The sequence below is a fragment of the Phaseolus vulgaris genome, chromosome 6, assembly GCF_051622355.1.
Source record: "Phaseolus vulgaris cultivar YP4 chromosome 6, ASM5162235v1, whole genome shotgun sequence".
In the NCBI taxonomy this organism is placed as follows: Eukaryota; Viridiplantae; Streptophyta; class Magnoliopsida; order Fabales; family Fabaceae; genus Phaseolus; species Phaseolus vulgaris.
In genome coordinates, this window is record NC_143503.1 from 31,122,610 (window position 1) to 31,140,137 (window position 17,528).

General features: G+C 28.1%; 3 protein-coding genes across 3 annotated transcripts; 2 read left to right on the forward strand and 1 right to left on the reverse strand.

Moving 5' to 3' along the window:
* Positions 1-347: 347 nt before the first annotated feature.
* On the forward strand, positions 348-3,052 carry LOC150027359 (14 kDa proline-rich protein DC2.15-like). Its single transcript, XM_090303942.1, has 2 exons — positions 348-633; positions 2,931-3,052. Exons 1-2 carry the CDS (start codon positions 348-350, stop codon positions 3,050-3,052), a joined length of 408 nt encoding a protein of 135 aa, XP_090160068.1.
* Positions 3,053-5,841: 2,789 nt separating this feature from the next.
* LOC150027360 (14 kDa proline-rich protein DC2.15-like) lies at positions 5,842-6,174 on the forward strand. The gene has a single exon (XM_090303943.1). It carries the CDS (start codon positions 5,842-5,844, stop codon positions 6,172-6,174), a length of 333 nt encoding a protein of 110 aa, XP_090160069.1.
* Positions 6,175-12,707: 6,533 nt separating this feature from the next.
* Positions 12,708-13,216, reverse strand: LOC150027361 (hydrophobic seed protein-like). Its single transcript, XM_090303694.1, has one exon. The coding sequence runs from the start codon at positions 13,179-13,181 to the stop codon at positions 12,861-12,863; it is 321 nt and encodes a 106-aa protein (XP_090159820.1). The 5' UTR covers positions 13,182-13,216; the 3' UTR covers positions 12,708-12,860.
* Positions 13,217-17,528: the final 4,312 nt, after the last annotated feature.

The window sequence follows — 17,528 nt, forward strand, 5'->3', positions numbered from 1 at the left end:
GATTTATTATTTCATATCAACAAAAACTGATTTCAAACTAAAATTTACACAAACTTATCCTCGGTAGTAGAGTAAGAAATAATCCAGAGAATGAATGCATGGTCCATGGTCCATTAAAGTAAAGAAATTAAAGTTGTATTATTTCCTAATCTGGTGGTAGCAAGTGAAAATTTGGAGCTACTTCTGCCTAATTAAGATTCAACTCAATTAATTTAAGAAATTAACTCATTCTGGTGGGAAAATAACAGACCCTTGGCCTATAAATGTTTTGCAAAATTCAGATTTCTACCACAAGCAAGAGAAGTTGTAGAAATTAAAGCTTAATTTGAAGAGAAAGTATTTGAAAAATGGGTTCCAAGAGTATTGCATCAGTTACTCTTTTCCTCTCCCTCAACCTTTTCTTCTTTTCCACGGTTTCCTCCAATGCCCTTGTTCCTGCACCACCACCTGAGTGTCCCGAGCTGGGTCTTTGCCTCGACGTTTTGAATTTGGGTAACACACTCAGCCCTGGAAACAACTGTTGCTCCATCCTTGGTGGCCTTGTGCAGGTTAATGCCACTGTGTGCATTTGCGACAAAGCCAGAACCCAAATCTTAGGAATCCCCTTAAACTTAAATATTAAGCTTGTCGTGAGTCAGATATTAGATTTGTGTAGACAAAACCAGACCTTCATTTGCAATTAAGAACTGATTGTGATTGTGTACGAGGATGAGGATGTTGCATACGTAGTTGTGCTATACTATAATACCATCAATAAAGGTTCACAAGAAGGAAATAAATAATACTAAGCATACGTAGTTGTGCTGTTGTTGTTCTGGGGATGGATACTCTTACCTTCCTCCACCCTATCTTGTTTATCTTCTTTTCTTAAATATAATTACAGAATTCCTTTGTTACAAAAAGTGATTCCACAGTTTCTACTTTCGTGTATTGTTTGATTTATAGTTATGTTTTCACCAGGTGCCTTTTTTATTTGTAGTTATGTTTTCAGCAGCTGCAGCTTTTCTTTTAAGTATATTTGATAAATATTTTATTATAATTTTAAAAAAATGTTAAAGTATTTTTTAACTTTTAAATAAAATAAATAAAGTAAGAGAACAATTACATATTTTAAAGTGACTACGAATTAAAGTGTGAAAAAATTATATATGATTTTGGTTATACTAAATAGAAGTTAGCTTTTATGAATAGATTCTCGGAAAACAAAATCATGATAAGCTCTTTTTTTATTTCTAGTTCTTCAATAAATTTTCTTAATATTTGGATACTTCTTTTCAACACCTTATTGATACCATGAATTATTGTATTTTGGAAGAAGAGTATATAATTATTTTATTAATTTTTTTAATCTTTGTACTGGTGACATTTTTTAAAAAATAACACTTTTCATGTCTCAATCTACACATTTTTTATTCTCTTTCTTTTATCTTGTGATTATGAGTATTTGTTAATTTTGGTATTTGTTGTTATAACGATTTAGTATATAATTACTATAACCTTTGAGTTGTGAAGTTCTTAAGAATAAGTTTTGAAATGTGATATTTAAGTATAAGTATAAATGATCACTTGCAAAAAAAATTCGATACTCGAATTAATATAAGATCAAAGTAATAATAATGAGATAAAATGAATACGAGTATAAAATATATTTCACTTTTTTTGTGATAATGATGTTTTTATATAGGATTTGGTTTGTAAATAATGTGATAAAAATAAATAAGATAATAAAAAATATGAAAAAAATTAATAGATTCATTGTTTTGTTATATATATTGACCAACTTATAAGATTTACGTCATATTTTAGTACATAAGTATATAACAAACTTTGGCAGATTAATGATTAATCTGTGATTTTTTGAAGATAACAGTTTTCATATCTCAATCCACACAATTTTTATTCTTTTTCTTTAATATTTCTTTTATCTTACTAATGTTTGATTATGAGTATTTGTTAATTTTGATATTTGTTATTATAACTGTTTGGTAATTATAGAACATTTGAGTTGTGAAATTCTTAAGAATAAGTTTTCATAGGTGATATTAAGTATAAATAGACGATCACTTATAAAAGAATTTTTGATACTCAAATTAACACGAGATCAAAGTAATAATAATGAGATAAAATAAATACAAGTATAAAATATATCTCACTTTCTATGATAATACTATTCTTATATAGGATTTGGTTTGCAAATAATGTAATAAAGATTAATAAGATAATAAAAAATATATAAAAATTAATAGATTCATTTACATATTGATCTACAAGATATTACGTCATATTTTTTAGTATCTTGATAGTGGATAAATCTCCCAAACGATTTGAAATAAATACAAATAACATTTGTTAAGCAGCAGAACAATTTGATTGTTTCATCCCTTTCGAGGATGCATGGACTTTATTATTTTATAAGATTTTGTGAGTTTTAAAATATAGAGCATAATTTTTAGCACATTTTTTTTTGCAAAGAGTACAATGATTAGTATATTAATAGATAAAGTTTATATGTTATAATTAAAATTTAAAATGAATAAGTAATCTTGAATTTCTAAATTTTATTTTAGATTTAAAATAATTTATTTTCCATTTTATTTAAGATCTAGATACGGAATTATTAATTAGCCTTTTAATAATGTTGGAATAGAAATCTATTTGTGAAAATGCAGGATCTGTGATCCATAATGGAAAGTTGAGACTGTTCGAGTTGTATCTCTTCGTCGTCGCCAACCCCAAACATTTCGTCTTTTCGCCAATCGCTACCAATGAACTTCACCTCTCAGACTCTCTCTATATATAGGCCATAACACACATTGTTTACACCATTGCACCATTGCTCATTTCTTCTCATTTCATCAACCTTCTTTGAGAAATGAGGCAACCTGAAGTATGGGGTCATGGTTCCATTGTCATATTTTGTATCATTGTAGCCATTCTTCTGTTTGGTCCATTTCTCATGGGTATTCCTTCACCACCAGGAATTCCTTTGCTAATGGTCTTTCCAGTGGTTATTATAGCCATTTTGATCTTTCTTGTGGTAATCTCCAACTGAGTATTACTACATGATGCTGCTTCATCTATGGTCACCGTAATGTATCAGTTGGGTTATGCTTTGGTGAATAATATTATTATTTAGGTCTTGAGTGTGTTATATTAGAATGGTTGCGAAAGCAATTGTATGTGTAATATTTTGTCTGCTCCATTGGGAGATTTAATATGCATTGAAGACTTTAGTGTCGATTTATTTTGTGTTGTAAATAAGTGTTTCCCTCTATTAATTTACTCTTTTGAGAAATTTGTTCTTCATGTCTCTAGTATAGTGTAGAACTAAATGAACCATTTATCTAAATTTAGTACACTTAGTTTTCTTATGGTTGCTATCATTCAAGCCCTAGAAAGAATTTTATCCCTCACTTTGAATTTGATCATGTTTGCCCCATATAAATGTATGAGAGAAAGTGATGAGAATGTTACGTGTAAAAAATAGGGTTATGGAAATTGAAAAAATAATGAGTAGGAAAAAACAAGAACGAAAGCTTTTATGGTTGGTCTTCTGCATTTGATAACAGACACGCTCACATAACGAGAACGACATTGGTTAGGAAGAAACAACAAAGGGTTATTTTAACAATGTTAATTTTGAGTTGGCCTGTAGAAGCACCCGTGTTGTTTCTGTTAAATTTCGTTTAAAGATGTAGGTTGAAATGAAGAACTAAAGTTTAAGAAGATTTCTAAAGGCTGGTGATTTTGATAAAATGGGCTGACAAGAAGCCCTCTTTTTTTTTTTCTTTTATTACACACTTGTATTGGACCTAAACAGGCAGGCCTTTATATTTCTTATGCCACCCCCAAATTCTTCCTGCACTATATTAATTTCAACTTGCACCTAATAATTTTTTAAAATTACTCCTTGAAAATCCAGAATTCAAAAAGTATAATTCAAAAATAAAAATATTATTCAAGAAAATTCAAAATGAAAAAAATACATTCTAAAAAATATTGAAATATAAAATTTAAAAATGCATTACAAAAATTTTAAAAATGTGTTTTGAAGATACAAATCTAAAAATATATTCTTAAAATTAATTTTAAAAGTATTTTTTATTCACACTCTTTTTATTTAAGATTATTTTCATCATTTTACATAATATTTTCTTCGAGTTTAATGATAAATTGATTGCATGTTGAAATTGATAAGAAAATTTACCATATTTCGATCGTTACCAGTTTTCATTTCAAAATATCCATTTGCGTCTCTAACAAAGCCACTCATTGTGTTTCTTACACTCACTCTACAATCAATGGAATCCTTTCATTCTCTTCCTGATCCCAACCATTGCATACTTTCTTCTTAGATCCCGCTTACCTGAAAGTCATCAAACCAAAATTTCATCCCACTTACATTCTTTTACTAAAGAAAAAATAAATGTTATTTTTAAAATAATGAAAGTAAAATATCGTTTAATTTCATACATAATTGTATGTGGAATAAATTGAAGAACACATGTGATTATATATATATATATATATATATATATATATATTATTTATTGATGCAGAATGTGAAATTTCTTTTAATCAAATATTGAACAATACAGAAAGTACTCTATATCAATCACAATTATAAGGAGGCACAATCCACATTTTTTATTTTTAACTCTCCCAATCAAATATCAAAATGTAAGCGTTTCGTTTGTTTGTTCTTCATTTTTTGATCAATTTTCTCACTCCTTTTACTTATAGACTAACACGTCTTCCCTTTTCTTCCTAAGTCATCTCTTTCTCATAGAGTAACCCACCCTCTCACTCCCCCTGGTGCACTTGTTTTTTTTTCTTTCAAAATTTTATTCAATGAAATAAATCTTACTATTCTTTTCTTTTTGTTTTCTTTAATAGTTATGTTATAAGTTTGATTAAATTGTTGTTGTCTTCGTGTATTTTATGACATTATGTGTGTCAGCACAATAATAATAATATTGTCATCATTACAATGCCAAAGACATGCATAAATGAATAAAAAAGAGAAGTAAATAAAGACATTGCATTTCCATCTTCTACTTTATAATTGAAAAACAATACTTACTAGTTGATTTCGTGGTTCTAAAAGAAAACTACGACTTCTCATATTTTGAATTTTGAATATGAAAATAGAAAACAAAAAAGGTGTTTGATGGGATAAAAGTAAAGATGAACGGAAAAAAAAGATGCAATTGTGCAATGCTCCTCAGCAAACTTCACTTTGCACACTTTGCAATATTTAGTTTTGAATTTAAAAATAGTGTTTCTCTTCTTCTCTTGAGATATAAAACTAAAACTGCCAAAAAAATGACAAATATCTCCTCTCATATAGTTTTAATAAAACAAATATGTATTCTTTTGAGATAATAAAATATAAATATAAAAATAAAATTAAAATAAAATAAAATGACGGTTAAAGAGGAAAATCCTTTATATATATAAATAACGAGATGTAAAAATTTAATTTTAAAAATAATGTTTTATTCTACATTCTTTCGGATCAACAAAAACTAACTCAAAACTAAAATTTAAACAAACTTATCCTCTAGTTGTAGAGTAAGCAATACTCCAGAGAATTAATGCATGGTTCATGGTCCATTAAAGTAAAGAAATTACAGTTGTCTTGTTTCGTAACTTGGTGGTAGCAAATGGAGATTTAAAGCTACTTATGTCTGCCTAATTCAATTTAAGAAATTAACTCATTCTGGTGGGAAAATAACAGATCCTTGGCCTATAAAATGGTGTTGCAAAGTTCAGATGTCTACCAGAAGCAAGAGAAGTTGTTGAGATAAAAGCTTAATTTGAAGAGAAAGTATTTGAAATATGGGTTCCAAGAGTATTGTATCCCTTATCCTTTTTCTCTCCCTCAACCTTTCTCTCTTCTCCATGGTTAGCTCCAACATCCTTGCTCCTGCACCATCCACACTTGAGTGTTCCAAGCTGGATTTGTGCCTCGACATTTTGAATTTGGGTGAGAAACTCCGCCCTGGAAACGGGTGTTGCTCTTTCCTTGGTGATCTTGTGAAGGGTAATTCCACTCTGTGCCTTTGTGATCTTGTGAGAACCCGAATAATAGGAATCCCCATAGCTCTCAACATTGTCTTGGAGTATATAGGAGACTTGTGCCGACAAGACAAGACCTTCATTTGCAATTAAGAACTGATTGTGTGATTGTCAACCAGGATGTTTCATAAGCAGTTGTGCTATACTATAATACTATCAATAAAGGTTCACAGGAAGAAATAAATAATACTAAGCATACATAGTTGTGCTGTGCTGTTGTTGTTCTGGGGATGGGGACTCTTATTTCCTCCACTATCTTTGTATATCCTCTTTTGTTAAGTATAATTACAAAATTTCTTTGTTGCAAGAAATGCTTCCACGGTCTCTTTTATCACTTTCATATATTGTTCAAGTATGTATAGTGTAGCCATTTCAGCAAGAACAAAGAAGAGAAACATTGATATTTAAATAACATGTTAAAATCGGTTTGCTGCATGTTCAGATTGGTTTAACGTTATGCTTTTACCACGTACAAGTTCCTTTAATGTGTTTGGTAAATGTTTTATTATAAATAAAGAGTACATTTACATATTTTAAACTGCCTACTAATTATGAAAATTTGATATGATTTTGGTCATATTAGATAAAAATTAGCTCTGAAGAATAAATACATACATTCTCGAAAAAATAAATCATGAGGAGTTCTTTTCTTATTTCTATTCCTTCAATACACTTTGATGTTATTAAGCTTTGGATTTTTTTTTAACCTGAGTGATATGAATTGTATTTTAGGAGGGAAGTGTATAATCATTTTATCTATATGTATAGTAATGACATTTTTTTTCTCTCTAAACAACAGATATTTTTAATATTTTTTTCTAATATTTCTTTTATCTTACTAAATATTGATTATGAGTTCATTATATTAATTATTTTATTTTTTTGAAAATAGATCTTAGAGTTGTGAATTTTTAAAGAATAAGCGATGACATTCGAGTATAAAATAAATACCCACTTGTAAAAGATACTTACTAGTCAATTTATGGTTGATATGAATGCGAACAAAATGAAATATTACTTTACTGTAGATACCTTTACTTGAAAATTATTTATATAATTTGTATTATTTAAAAACTCATAAAAGAGGTTAATAACATATATTTAAATATACGTTTTATTTATTTTTAAATAATTTTTGCTAATCAGACAGTGAATTTGTTTTGCCACTATTATCCAGGCATATTATTGTCTATTTAATTAGTTTAGGCCATTTGGGGAAGATGATTATGGATAAGGAAACTAATTTTTAATATAATTAACGATACAGCGTAACATAATTATGTGACATGTCATAAATTTAGGTCGATTGGAGAAAAAATGTTACGGATATGGAAGCAATTCTTCTAAATCTATTGATGCATTATTTTCAACAAAATAAGATTACGCATTATGTGGAAGAAAAAAAAATCATGTAACTTAATATTGAAGTTGAATTTTAGTCATTAAATTATAAATTTACTACATGTGTACTAGAACGAAATTGAATTTTTATTATAAAAAATAGTTTTCTATCAATTAAATTTTTTAATAAGGTATTTACAAATACTCAAGATCATATATAAGATACCAATTATAGTAATTAATGTAAATATTAATTTAGTTCCTCGGTGTACTTTTTGGTATATACCACTTTATGCCCTAATTTACACGACTCGTAATTGATAATACCTAAAACTGATCTTAATCTGTATTTTAATTTTCCAAAATTAAGATTTTTTTCTTGAAAAGCAATGCCAGTTATCGCCTTTTATTTATATTTTACAAAATTTACATAAAAATAAAAAGCACAGAAGCTTTAGAAAGAGATTTCAAAAGTAATTTTTTTATGAAAAATAAATAAATTAATAAGAAATATAGAAGGGTGTTTTAACTCATACAAAAAAAAAAAGGATACCATTAAAGTATAACACTAATATCTTGAACTAAGTAAAAAAAAAAGTATCCTTACATATTCTACATATTATGAGTTAGCAGCTAGCCACGTTAATAAGCACGAAATAAGTTGGTTTCTTTCTAAACAAAGTATTTGACGTAATATTTTACACTACCAGCTCACGTCAATTTATGAATGCAAAATTAGCTTTCGATTTAAAGAAAGTATTAATTTAATTCATTGAAGTGGCTCATTACCAAAATTACACGCACCTTTTCTTACTTTTCATGCATTGTTCTATTTATTTGAGTTATGAATGATTTGTTCCTACACTACTACAAGAATAAATCTAATTGGTTTATGAAATTTAAAGATCCCAAGACTGACATTAAAAAACTAAATTTAAAAATACTACAAGAATACATCCCTACTAGTCATTATTAAAAAAATTAAAATATACAAAATTAAATGTATTATACTTGAAGTACTAATTCGTCAATTTTAAAAAATAAATTTATTTTATAATTAAAATTGGAATTACACATACTAACTCATACATTTTTAAGAATAAATAATATATTACATTAACTTTTAAATTCAAAATTAAAATATATTCTATAGCTAGAATCAAATTAGTCAACTTAATTTCATATATTATTGAAAAAAATAACTTTACTTTTATTTCTTTCTCTTTTATCAATTTTCAAAATTTAAATATATTGTTAGGCTCTGTCTTATGCTAACCATTAACTTTAAAAGCTAACTATATTTTATAATTAGAGGTGGTAAGACTAGAGCTAAATTGGAAACTTTAAATTAAATATGTTTTACTAGGTTGGTGCTAGTTTTATATGATTGGAAAAGAGAAAATTACTCTCCCTTTCATCTTCCTTATTAGTTCCAAACAATTAATATTTGTTTCTAACTACTAGACCATCTCTCAATGAATAATTTTGAGGTTAGAAAATATGAACAAGCAATCAACTTAATTTATGATATGCTATTATGAAGCATAAAACACATGTTCTATAAAGAAAAATAAAATAAAACTTATCATATCATAACCTTCTAAAAGGTTATATATAGAAGAATAGTTTAAGTAACTCGAAATATATTAATTTGATATCAAGAAGTGGACTCTACATATGTGATATTAGATTAGTGTGATGCAATTAAGGAAGGTTAACAAATGATTAATTATGAGTAGTGTGACATAATAACAAGTACTCTGAAAGAATTGTCTTAACATTTTTTTGTAATTAGGGATTGGAACATCCCATAATTCAATTTATTAATTTTTTCGTTGCCTATAAAAAAAAATAATAGGGATGTGTAGTGGGTTGGGTTATATAAGTGAATTGGGTTGAACTGGGTTTAAGATAAAAATGTATAGAAATGTAAGATAATACCACCGGTTATTTTTTCTATTAAAGTAGATTGAGTAATGATTTTACCTAATTCATCTTGCGAACTCCTTAATCAAAAAGTATAATCAAGTTGTAAAAAATAATTCTTAGAATTGAATTATATGAGTTTAGTGAAATTAGCATCGAACACGCTACCTATATACATAAGAAAACATTCAATTTCAGCAACTTGAAAAAAAAAATCTTTTAAAGAATCGGTGGATATGAAACCCAATCTACAAAGGAAGCAATGCAAAAGCGAATTCACTCCTTTATCTAAAATATTCTTACAATATTTCCTTCTTTAGAGAGAATATATAAATAGTTTAGAAATTTTATCTTTAAAGATAAATTTTCATGACAAATGAACTATTTTTATACCTATTTATAAATTTTTCAAAATACATTTCAGTCTCCATTTATTTTAAAGTATATATTTTAAATTCAATTAAACTAGGTCTTACCATTTTTTTTCACTTAATTACTTTTCATTTTAAAAATAATTATAGAAATAGAATGTCTACTCATCTTCCCAATGTCATCAGAAGAGAAATGAGGAATTAAAAATATTAATTATTTATGGGAAAAAACAAATATAATTATAGTGCAATAGACGGTTAGAAATAAAGATATAAGTATATTTTAATACAACGTTTGAGAGAGAAAGTATTTACTCTAAACATACTATTCTGTACATTTTGGAAAAATAATTTTATTTTATGGTCATTTTAATAAATTTTTTACAATATACTTCTTTGTTTACTTGTAGTAAATTATTAGTCTTTAACTTTTTGCAATTGTAGTAAAATTTATTTTTGTAAGATATTTAAATTTGGAATTAAAAAAATATTAAAGATTTTATAGATTTTTAATTTTTTTAATTTATGTGGCCTGGTTCATAAGCTCGTAGTTATGCGTGACAAACCAAATCAATTAACCAGTAAGTGATGTAGGTAAGTTCATCCTAACCTAAAATGGGACAGGTGAGTTCACATTCACATTCCTAAAATTAAATTGACTCCTCATTGAATCACATGCATGCTTTCAAATATAAACTTCCTAATGTTATTTCCTCTACGTAGTAAGATAGAGAGACTAAAACCTAATTCATTTAAATTAAAGTAATATTTTCACTTTTATATTTTAATTATAAAAAAATATATTAAGAAGTTGACTTTAAACTTACTTTAATTTTACAAAACTAATTTAATAAGACACGATTTGCATTTATTTATATATTATAAATTGACTCATCTTTAGTTAATGTATAAGATCTCTAACACACTCTTTCACGTCGAAGACATGTATATCTTATAAGTGAGATTAAATGTTTATAAATAATTCAAAAATCTCATTAGGATAAGATCTGATACCATATTAAAAAGATGAATTTAAACTTAACTTATTCTTACAAAATCAACTTATGAAAAAATAAATTTACAACTAAAACCACTCTTTAACAACTACATTATCATAATATTAATAGGTGGTTAATAAATTAAATTAAATTATCATGTAGTTGCATATTTAATGAGTTGTATATAAAAATAAATAACTGCCATGTAAGAGATAGAGTTTGTGGTCTATCATTAATATTTAAGGAAGACCAGTTAAGAATATTAATTTTTTTCATATATAAAATTAATAATAATTTATTAATCTTCTTATAACATTTTTTATGAAAAAAAGTTGTGGGACTCCACCATTGTTATGCTTTGCATTCTTCAAATTTTTGATTCAATTTATATATTATTTTAAATAATTATATATTAACAATACAACTTTAGTTTGATTTGGTTGTTCCTTATTCAAGTTGGAAGGTGTCCCTTGGTAGGAGGTTGGTAAGACGCTAGTTCTTTATGTATAAGGGTTGGACCACCCCTAAAGTGGTTCCCATTTATTTATTTTTTATTGTTGATAAAAAAAATGAAAATGGTTGAAATAAGTTTTTTTTTATGTGAAATAATTGTTAGTGTTTTTAAAAAAATTTGTTATTTATTTTGATTGTTGATGTTCTCTATTAATCTATGTAGCACAGACACTGACACAAATACGACACGGACACAGACACGAAGATACATAAAATCTCTAAAATCTAGGACACGAGGATACAAATATATATACTATATAATTATGAATTATATAAATTGACAATAAAGATTTATGTGTACAAGTATGTTTCAAATTATTTTTTGGAGCAGAAAAATGTTTTTCATTACTAATTCACAATAATTTGTTTCTTATTTTTATAATCATAATAACAATTTATACAATAAAGTTTGAATTTTTAGAAAATTAATGTATTTTTTCTTTTTAAAATTGTGTTAGAATCGTACTACAATTGTCGAAAATCTAACAAATATTTTTTGAATTGAACACCTCACGGATGCGTGTCCTACATGTGTCATACGAGTTTCGGTATCCGATACGAGTATTGGACACCGACACGCAATTTAAGAGGAGTGTCCGAGCTTCATAGCTATTAATACTAAGTGAAACCTCAAATTTAATCAATTTCACATAAAAAAAAAACTATTTCAATTATTTTTATAAACACTTTGATGATTTAAAATTTGGACTAGAAACGAAAAATATATTTAACCTATTTTCTAAATAACCTTCTCAATATTTTTTTGACAATACACAAACATAAATAAATCTATACCTTCTTCTGAACTAATCTCAACCAAAATTCCATGCTCCGATTTGAACTTCACTCTTAATTTCGAAATGAGATTGAAAGAACAATTTTTGTTTTGGCAAAAGATTCCAAAATGGTTTTCAATTTTTATTCAATGGAAGGTAATCAAAATTGATTTTGGTGAAGATTTCACATCTATTAAAGATAAAATCAATTGGTATTATATAACATAAATTTCACCTTAAGCCGATTTTTGTTATGTTGATTTATATTTAAAATTCATTTCTTAACATGATATTATAATTATTTTAAAATTTATCATAACGAGAGTTTATTGAATTTATTATGTTAATCACTAAGACCATTCATAAATATTTAATCTCATACACAAATTATATCAATATCAGACCATTTATAAATATTTAATCTCACCATAAGTTGAACAAGTTAATAACCTCATCATGAAAATGGTATGTTGAAGATATTAAAAACGGTTTTGTAAAATTAAATTAAAATTAAATTTCCTTCTAAGATAATAAACAATTTAATACGTAGAAAGTGGAAATACAAAGGCGAAAAGAAAGACAGAAAATTTATTAACTTGAATAAGTTCTTGAACAAGGTACTGTTACGATAAACGATAAACGATAAAGAAAGATAGTGAGGAGGAAGTTAAGATCCTCATCCACAAGAAGAAGAGCACAAGTGCCGAACGTTAATTTATTGGTAAAAATATTATAGTGCCCACAGGCATATACATGTAGCAGACACGAATGATAATAAGATCCTTAACTTAAAACAAGGAAAATGGTAGGAAATAACAGAACATAATTGGATGGATGTGAAACATTTTGTGTTCTTAATGAGATGGGCAAGTGTAGGTTTTGTCCTTGCGTCCACAGGCGTTTAATATAAGGTTGAGGAAAAGGTCTAGGTTAATTTGGATTATTCCGAGGTCGATCTTGAGAAAGGTGCAGAGGCACACAACGGCTTCAAGTTCAACAAGACCACCGAGGAGGGGGCAGCATTGGGGGTCACTTTTAACAGGGGGCAGCAAAAGGCTGGCGCAAACATGCAATGGGGGGCACTTAGCTGCTGGTGGTTCTGATGAGTGACAGCTAATAGCTGAAAAGAGAAGGAGATTGAGGGAAAGGAGAAATGCAGCACTCTTGGAACCCATTTTCTCTCCAAGGTTTAATTGCTCAACAAGTGCTGTTGCTTGTTTGTGTAAGTAGCTCTAATTTCCCACACAATTTATAGGCAAAGGATTTCATCTTTTCTCAATCCTATGCCCATAGTTTGAGGGAGAATTAGGTCTATTATCTTTTATTCATTAAAGGAGTTATACATACTAGGTAATAGGTAATGAAACGTTTCCAACTCATTTTTTTTTTTATGGAATTAGTACATTGTAATTCTCAATATTATTATTTTAATATATTTTTATATCATTTAATTTTAAATTTATTCTTTATTATATATATATATATATATATATATTTATTTCTATATACAACTCTAAGAATTATCAAAGTATCATTTTTCATATACACTACTCTTTTTATTTCAAAACAACTGTATTTTCAATTTTTTTCTTTTAAAAATAATAATTTTTAACATTTTTGTTAAGCTATTTTTCTCAATATATTTTTCTATCTAAATGTCATTTTTTAAGTTTAAGATGCTATTAAATTTTTTGTCACTTATATTTTTATTTACCATTGTATAAAGATAATCACTATTTGGTAATTTCTTTTACTATCATCTTTTGATTAAATGATTTTACTCTTTAATAAATAAAAATAATCAATAGAATATTTTTAAAAAAATATAACTATTTTTTTAATAATAATTTATTTTTCAAATATTTATTTAATATTATTTTTACAAAATTATATATATTAACTTATATTTGTTTAATTAATTATTTTTAAAAATAATAAAATAAGAAAATTATATATTTTAATGGTAATTACACAATTACTCTTCCCAAATATAAGTACATAACTTTTTCATTTAAAATAACTAAAACATATTTTAATTATTAATTTTTTTTAAAATTACATATTTTTAAAACTGAATGACTCGAATTAAAAAATGGAGATGTGTGTTTTCACTAGTAGATATTATAAAATGGTAAAATAAAAAATGTATAGTTATTTTATTAAGATAAAAATATTTAATTTATTAGTTTTAAAAAAATTAATAATATTACAAGGACACACAAAGACTAATTAAGAGTAACAACAATGGGCCACATTATGTTGTCCCACCTAGTTCTTAAAGTTTTACAATATTTTAAGAATGTAAGTTTTTTTAGTAAGTGTTAATTATCTGTTAAAATACTATTAATATTAATCCAATTCCATTAATATTAAATAATATATATATATATATATATATATTAATTTTAAGCACTAAAAAAATTAAATAATTTTTTTTTTAAAAATAATAATTAAATTAAATATTTTTAAGATTAAATTTTTTATTAATATCTAAATTAATTTTTAATATTGATAATTAGTTTTAAAATTAATATTTAAATTATTAGATAAAATTTAATAGTTAATTAAATATTAATTTAAAAAATATTTATCAATAATAACAAGTAATTTAATAGTAACTAATTTAGAAGTTAGTAATTTTTTTATAATTTCTATAATAATATTTAATTTAGTTAATATAATAATTAATTATTTTTATTTTTAAAGTTAATATTTAGTGATTCTTTAATAGTGAAAAAAAATTATTTATGAAATTTATATTAAAATAATTTTTTTCACAAAATTAATTAATTTTTTTCTGGTGGACCTAGAGTCTAACATTGTTTTAAAGATATATTTGTAATTTTTATGTTAATGCAACAGTTTCAAAATTAAAATTCATAATTTAATATTTTATTTTTTATTTTTAACATAAAGACGTTTTTAAAATAGAAAAATATTTTATTTTATTTTATGGTTAAGGGTTTTATTTAAGACTTAATATTCCAAATTTTATATAATCTTTAATAAGAAGGTTTTATAAGATGTGGTTTTTAAATTTATAATATCAGTATTAACTTGCCCTAATTAAGATATAAAAGTAATCTAGAGTCAACGATAGTTTTAATCAATAGTTAATTAATTAATGTATTTCAATTAATGTGAACATCAAACTACCGTTATTTTGAACAAGTTATTAAAGTCATATTCATTTTTAAATGGTGAGAGGGAGAATTAATTTATTTTTTTGTATTTTTAAAACTTGATTGTAACTTATTGTTTCAATATAAGATGTTTGAGGAAGATCTTTATTTTAGTAATAACTTTTCTTAAAAAATTGTTGGAAGAAGAGTTGTTCTTAAAATAAATTTTTGTTATAATTTATTATTTTATTTTAAGACTTAATCTTAAATTAAATTTTTTGTCATGTGTTAGTATTTTTCAGTAAAGAGTTTTTTTAAAATATTTATAATCTAAATATAGTTACCGTAATGAATATTTTTTTTCACAAAAAAAAAAAAAATAAAATTAAAGAAGATATTTCAAAAATATCCTACCCTCAAACCCAACAAAACCAATTCATATAATTCTTAAATTATATTAGAGAACAATTAAATGTTGTAGGAAGTCTTAAATGTAGCATTTAATATTAATAATGTAGTATTTATGAATATAGTCTGAAATTAAACGAATTATTTTTTTATTGGAGCAGTTATTATAAACTCAAATACTTAATAATATCATTAAATAATTAAATAGCATTTATGAATAATGTTAAGAAGCACCCTCACACACTTCTAATAAGTTAATTAAGTATTTATTATTTATGACTAAAATAATTAAGAATGTTTAATAAAGATAATTATTGATTCGATCGGTCATCGGTAGTCGATGACGTCAGCAGCAGAAAACCACGTGGACCACTCGAAGGGTGACACGTGGACCAGGTGGCAGAGAGGTTGGGGGGACGATCGCCAAGAGAGGTGATCGGTGGTCAGTAACCAAGTTACCACCGACAGATCAGGCGGGAGAGAGGTCGGGGGATAGATCACCCGGAATGGTGATCGGTGGTCAGTAGCCAAGTGACCACCAGCAGACCAGTTCCCAGACTCGCGCCTGGAGGCAGAGTGCGATAAGCGAATAGACACTGATCAGTCATTGGGGTATTGTCATCGGGGTCTCGTGTTACACGCAGTTAAACTGGGAATGAGGTTCCCAGCGAGAGCGTTACGCATGGATCTCGCGTGTGCACACCTCAGGGAATCATGCACGAGAGTGGCCTGAGGGAACTAGTAAACCAGCCAGTGGTTGGTGATTCCCTCAACCCATTACGTGCAAGGCATCGTGAAGGGTAAGCTGTATACGCAGAGAGCAACGTTTGGTGAGTGTGCCTAGACCAGCCACACCCGACGTTCTCCCAAGAGTATGCGATCTGCCCAGATAGGAGAAACATCCTACGTTACTCCGCGAGGGCTTAACTTAGGCCCACAAAGAGAAGCGCTAGAGCCCTTCCAGTAAGTGACGCGTGTGTGGTTAGATGTGAGTTGCAGGCTCCCACGTGTCATCATCTGAGGGGGGTGCGGTCCAGACAAAAGAGCACTCCGTACCACTAAAGGTACAGACAGGCACAGCCAAGCGCAGACATGCGCACACTCTCACGCTCCCCATTGCTGATTCTGAAGGTACGCTTTCTCTGAAAAGCATAACAGGGTTCTGACACATGCCAGAAAAGCATAACAGAATTCTGTTATGCCCAGAAGCAGAGAGGGAGATAAAAGAAGAATCAGAGTGAGAGTGAGGGGAGGAGAAAAAAGAGAGACGAAAAACAGAGTGCAAGTTTTTTCTCACACACACATTACTAGTTTCCAGTTTCTGGTGGTTCTGTTGGACTAACTTGATTGTCGGAGTGCAAACGGCCGTTAGAGGCGCCGTCTGTGTGTTTTGCAGGTCACATTTGAAGATCATCTGAGAGAAAGTTCGGAGGGTGATTCTGCAGAAGACGCAGTCGCGTAGGCGGGGCAGAGAGTGCTACGAAGCGATTCGTCTTCGTTTGAGTTGCCGGCAGGATCATTTGGCGCCCACCGTGGGGCCCGAGTGAATCGTTGTCCCATATATACCACAATTTTAAAGCTCACCAGAGTTTTATCATTTTCTTTGATAAAGAAGATGCCTAGAAACAGACAACCATCACCCGCACCATCCGCTGACGAAGGAGCTGTGACAATGGCGCAGGTCCTGGAAATGGTGCGCACGCTGCAGGATAACGCTGCAGCGTCGAAAGCTGAACAAGAAAGGATGCAGACGGAGTTGGCTGCGTCGCAAAGCAGGAACGACGAGCTGAATCGTGTTAACGAAGAGTTGAGAAGGACGCTGCAGGCGCAGAGGGAGCACGTTGTTGACGAAAGGGTGTCTAGGCAGCCCTCACCTCCAAGGGCATTTCCCATGCCATTCTCCCCTGAGATCATGGGAACCATGGTGCCTCCCAACCTGGTGGGGGTAAAAGCGTCGTTCAAAGGGGTAGAAGACCCGGAGGCGCATCTGAC